Source organism: Sinocyclocheilus grahami, unplaced genomic scaffold (genome assembly GCF_001515645.1).
Source record: "Sinocyclocheilus grahami isolate Dianchi unplaced genomic scaffold, SAMN03320097.WGS_v1.1 scaffold435.1, whole genome shotgun sequence".
Lineage (NCBI taxonomy): Eukaryota > Metazoa > Chordata > Actinopteri > Cypriniformes > Cyprinidae > Sinocyclocheilus > Sinocyclocheilus grahami.
The window spans coordinates 932,993-939,036 of NW_015505614.1; the positions used below are offsets into that span (position 1 = coordinate 932,993).

General features: G+C 35.9%; 1 protein-coding gene across 1 annotated transcript in view; it reads right to left on the reverse strand.

Annotated features, from left to right (window-relative positions):
• LOC107551832 (glutamate receptor ionotropic, delta-1-like) overlaps nt 1-6,044 on the reverse strand; it is a 152,021-nt gene that overhangs the window by 30,129 nt on the left and 115,848 nt on the right. Inside the window, exons 7-9 of the mRNA XM_016233584.1 lie at nt 2,183-2,284; nt 1,482-1,679; nt 1-213 (exon numbers count right to left, since the gene is read on the reverse strand). The exon at nt 1-213 is cut by the window's left edge and continues 118 nt beyond it. Coding sequence (XP_016089070.1) covers nt 1-213; nt 1,482-1,679; nt 2,183-2,284 — 513 coding nt within the window. The remainder of the gene's footprint in view (nt 214-1,481; nt 1,680-2,182; nt 2,285-6,044) is intronic.

Consider the following 6,044-nt stretch of genomic DNA (forward strand, 5'->3'; position numbering starts at 1 on the left):
CAGGAAGATCAGAACGCCCACCACAGGAATGGCAGCTGCGATACAGGCCCACACAGCCAAGTCAAAAGGGGCAAACAAGGAAAAAATGTTGATCTTTTCCTCGGGTTTGCGATGTAGGATCCCAACAGAGTAGTCCATGTAGCGTTTGCTGAAGTCCACTACGTTCTCTCGCTCTGGTGTTATAGTTATGGCAGACACTGCCAAATCAGCTCTCTGTAAAGACAAAAATGTATTCAAAATGGTACAATCATAGAGACTTACACTATAGGTCAGGGGTGGCGAACGTCGGTCCTGGAGAGCCGCAGCCCTGCAGAGTTTTGCTTCAACCCTAATCAAACACACCTGAACAAGCTAATCAAGGTCTGAACAGTTACTAGGAAGCTACAGGCAGGTGAGGTTTAATTAGGGAGCTGAACTCTGCAGGGCTGCGGCTCTCCAGGACCGGAGTTCGCCACCCCTGCTATAGGTAATAAGGGCCTTACAAAAATGCACTTTTTTTTTTTCCGAAACAGTATGTTTTTTTGTTTTTCTAAACATCCTTAAAACAAGCTAAATTGTGTAAGATTTTAAGACTGTCCAATGTATCTAAAATAAAGTTTATTTTATTTCCCAACTAGCTTTTTTTTTTAAGCAAAGCCTCATTATATTTGGTTATATTTATAACGGCGTTGTCCTGCACCCATGCTAAAATCAATAAATAAAAATTGTCAGTGGGATAAGAAATTATAGATATATTTTCTAAAAAAAACAAGTCATTGTATCTTAATAGTATCTCTTTTCATTTTCAGATAATTTAACTTGTAATGATGTTTACATATCTTAACTGAAAAACAAAACAAAAATACTGAATAAAAGTATGACATGAACAAAAAAAAAAAAAGTATGACATCAGCTTAAAAGCTACAGTACTGTACTGTGTACAAGCCCTGCTAAAAGACCGAGCTTCATTTAACTGCTGGTTGATATACACAACATCAGACCAAAATCTTTGAGCGATTCACCTCTTGCAGTTTTTTTTTCTGTTTAATTTAGTTGAACTCAATCTAGCTGTATGAACCCTCTAATAATCAAGTGTAGCGTTAGTTCTGGCAGATCACGTTAGTCAAGCTCGCATTAGCTGACTCTCAGCTGATCCCCATCTACCTATGGGAATACGACACCTATCTAAGCACTTAGCACTTTACAGTTCATACCTAAATAATAACCTCTTAGAGTGCAAGGTACTGGCCAAAATGCCACTGCAACCAATCACAGAATTAAAAGTTCATGTCACACAATTATTGTGTTTTCTTGACTGATCATTGCTGTAACTCCTAAAATACTCATGCCCATCCCCAGAACAAACTAGCACACACGAATCTAAAACACAATATATTCTGGTGACCTTTTCAGCAGGGTAATTTGAGAAAATATCATGCAAGTATTAGTTGGGTAACTTTTAATGGCTTTGGACATGTAAATATAATGTTTAGAGAACTTGCCTTGTTTATGAGTTCCCCAATCATGCCATTCCAAGAGCCATTGGGTATCTGAGAGCCATATTTGCTGTCTGCCACCTGGTAGATATCGTACTTGAATCCTAGGATCTTGGCCAAGGCATCCAGGACATCAATTGAGAACCCTTTATATCTTTTGGGCTGTCCGAGGATGTTCTCTGCCACCATCACAAATGGATCCTCCTTTGAAGAGGAATATTGATTACCAAAAGTAACAGACAAATTTTAAATGGTTGGTAAAACTTGCTTTAAGACTTCCTATGGCTCCCTGGAGAACCTTTCTGTAGTAGATGCTTACTGGCCTGGGAGAATGATTACAATTAGACCATGAGGAATAAGCACATTAGAAGCGGAATGTTTCTCCCACCCATGCCAGAGATATGTATTTCAGTAAACAGTGCTATACTTTTATTTGTGAAGGTAGGCATAATAATGTTAGCCAAAATAATTTGAAAGCAAACATGAAAGCGCTTAGGGGTGTTTAGAACTTTATGAATGAGGGACGTTCCAATTCTATTGAATTCTGCAGAGTTTAAGGGTTGCAGATTCTGTGCTCTGATAAGTACAATGATATCTAGTACTTAAGTACTGACCGTGAAAAACGTAATGATTAATTACTCACACATTTACACATCAACACAAAACATAAATATTTTAAATGTTACAATGATAAAAGTAAGTATTACCAACAAAGTGACAACTTTAACGGTAACCCCTTGCATGCCATTCTCGATGCGGCTCTCCTTTAGACTTCCATTTAGGCCATGGACAGAATCCCATGTAGCTAACTGCAGGACAAAGAAGAAGAAGAAGAAGAAAAAAAACAGTACTGTAAGTGTTTACCATAAGACATATCTCCAAGTGAATCAGGGTATTTATATTTACAGGAAATAAATACATAAGACGAGACTTGATCCGTCAGACATTGATTCACTGGTAAAAAGTGGTTCCATTTTCATGTCAAGTTTACTTCAACTTATATCTTCAGAACTGTTGTTGATAGTTTATTTTGTTATTTATTATTATTATTATTATGCATTTATTGGTTATTATTATTATTTGGCCACTAAAATTCTAAAACATTTTTGATACTTGAAAGATGGAACCAGTCATAATGTAAGTATGACTATCTAACGACAATGACACAAGCGTTTCAGTACGAGTACTACACAAAACCGCGCGTCTGCGCCATTCATTAACACAGACCCCCTAATATAATGGCAGGGGAAACACTGAAAAAGCTCTATTTTGTTGTCATTTTGTATTGACATGTTTTCAATCTTAAAATACTTATATACCAGAGTATATGCAGAGACAAAAAAATTATGTAAGTATGCAAAACCATTACAATAATACCTCAATATTATGAATAGTACAAGAAAACATTTAATTGTCTTGAGTGGGGGGCTAAACTGAAGATTATTACATTAAATTCAATTATGATTCTGTTTAATACATTAACATGGATCACATATCAAAATCAATATACATAATCCACAATGACACTGTAAGCGATTAGTTATCAGTATCAATGATGCTACATTTAATGACCTGATTTAGAAGACTGATCTCATTAATCATTAATTTACTTAAAGAAACAAGTGATAATTAAGTTTAATAACATCATTTAACAATAAGGCCTAAGCTCATTTCAATGTGATGAGTGTTTTTCTTTGAGGTGTTTGCATTAGCTGAAAGCACATCAAATTTGTTGCTATAGAACGCTGACAGAAGTAAAAAAAAAAAGAAAAAAAAAAAGAACATTTGCATGCATGTATAAAGTAGTAGGCATATCCCTTTAGGAGGCACAGCATTTTCTCCCCATTACTCTTCCATGAGGAGAAGTACCATGCTGGTCTGGTTCCAGGTGGTGGCACTGGATCAAATTACAAAATGCATCTGATGACTGCATACTGCAGCATCACTTGCCTTGGGACCCAACATCATTTTTAAGCCAATACTTGTCGTCCTAAGCCATAAGGGATTTCTTCATTACAGTATGTACACAAACAGCCCTATAGCAGTGGCACAGGGGGAAGCTTGTAATGCTGAAAAATGTATGAAATTCCTCATTTTCTTACAGAGCTACGCTCTGAACAGTCACAGAGTTAAAATAAAGACAAATGAAAGCCTCTATGACTGTGTGTGGTGGTGTTGGCGGGTTGGTAGGAGCACTGTGTAAAAACTTGCCCTAAATTTAGAAATATACTGCCACAGCAAGAACATTATCTGCTTATTCTGTTTTAAATAATGGGATGAAACTCATAGTTGTTACAGATTTGCTATACTGATTACATTGGAACACATTTTGAAGTCCAAGTCATTTCATTTTACACTGTTACATTCTGAAAATTAGAAAATATAAGATTTCTTAAGTGTTTCACAGAAGGGTATGCAAGTTTTGGGACATACTACCAATTCATAACATTGGTTCTTGAAAGCATGGACAAACACTCTTTCACAGTTAACATCAATATGTAGTAATAATGTGTCGGAGTGAAAATAAATGTATTTGCATTTGCATACATGTGACCCTGGGCCACAAAACATATGGGTCATATGGGTCCATTTTTAAAAAAAATTGAGATTTATACATCATCTGAAAGCTGAATAAATAAGATTTCTATTGATGTATGGTTTGTACGGATAGGACGGCATTTGGTCAAGATAAAGCTATTCGAAAATCTGGAATTTGAGGGTGAAAAAAAAAAAAAAAAAATCTAAATATTGAGAAGATCACCTATAAAGTTGGCCAAATGAAGTCCTTAACAATGCATATTACTAATCAAAAAATAAGTTTTGATATATTGATGGTAGGAAATGTACAAAATATCTTCATGGAACATGATCTTTACTTAATATCCTAATGATTTTTGGCATAAAAGAAAAATCTATAATTTTGACCCATACAATGTATTGTTGTCTATTGCTACAAAAATACCCGTGTGACTTAAGACTGGTTTTGTAGTCCAGGGTCATATTTACTTTATGGACTAAAAGTCAAAACCAGTGTTTCCCCTAGGTTTACGGCTTTTGGCGGGTTTTTTTAATGGTTAAATTGCATTCTATTAATCAAAAAGCAAGTCGAATGAATTAAAATCATGAAACTTAAACAATTTAACATCAATTTATTAAAATTTATTTTTCCAACCTTATGTTTTATTGTTTTAGCATGTCTAATTATTTGAAAGCATAAAACAAGTTTTATTTATTCTTACAATAGTCTTATGATTTTTTTTGCTCAGAAATTCTGTGTTGTGTATTTACATTTTTTTATGGCATAAAACATTCCTTTAATCTATCTTTTAAGTAATGATAATTAAACAAATTTAATTTTTTGGAAAATAAAGGTCATTTAATATTACAATTAAAACATTGAAGAAATACTCTATGCTTATTCCTTAAAAATAAGGTTTTAATAATTTTAATAGTAGTAGTAGCAGCCTGTTACGTACATTCTACTCAACAATAGTAATATATTTCTGCCAATGCCCTCAAGTTAAACCAAACTTTTATTTTGATGGGTTGTCATGAATACCTTTACATTTCTGTGTGTGTATGACATGATGATAGTTTTACTCAAATGAAACGGTCAAATGCTCATGAAGTGACTCTCAGAGCAGTTCTGGAGATGTTGTTCATGTCCTCATTAGTGAGACGGCAGAGGCTAATATCACCGGAAGCATCACGAGCGTTTCAGTACGAGTACTACACAAAACCGCGCGTCTGCTCCATTCATTAACACAGACCCCCCTAATATAATGGCAGGGGAAACACTGAAAAATCTCTATTTTGTTGTCATTTTGCATTGACATGTTTTCAATCTTAAAATACTTATATACCAGAGTATATGCAGAGACAAATATAAGTTATTCATGCAATGATTTTCCTGAAAAGTTTAAAAACTGTGGTGCTATGGCACAGCAAAATTACTTCACAACTGCTGTTAGGTGGAGCCATTGGCACAGAAATTACACACCCTAATATCCAGGGGTGTGAACTCGAGTCACTTGACTCGAGACTTGACTCGGACTCGAGTCCCAAATTGGATGACTTGCGACTCTACTCGGCATAATTAAAGAAGACATGAGACTCGACTTAGACAATGTCCTTGACAGCAAGGACTCGAGACTTGACTTGGACTTGAGTCCTGTGACTCGGAAAGACTTTATGATCAGATCAAAGTCGTTATAGACGCGTCCCTGCAGCGTGCTTGCGCTTGACTGGCAATAAGCCAGAGACTGCGTTCAGGGAGCGCTGGATAGGTTAGTATAAATTAATGGAGTAATAGCATAACTTACGACAAAAGAACAAATACAAATAACAAATAGCAAATGACATGATTCGTCTAGTAGCTATATCCGCTCGTGAAAAGCGCTGCCCTGTCCATTTGATCGCCGCCCAGCAGACACACGGAGCGGGCATGAGAAACAAGATGAGTTTGTCCGACACCGAGGTGCACCATGAGTGACGGGTCCGCATCCCGCCACGACCCTCGCACTCTGCCAACTCGATGTGCTTTAATTTTCATTTTTATTTGTAATAAAC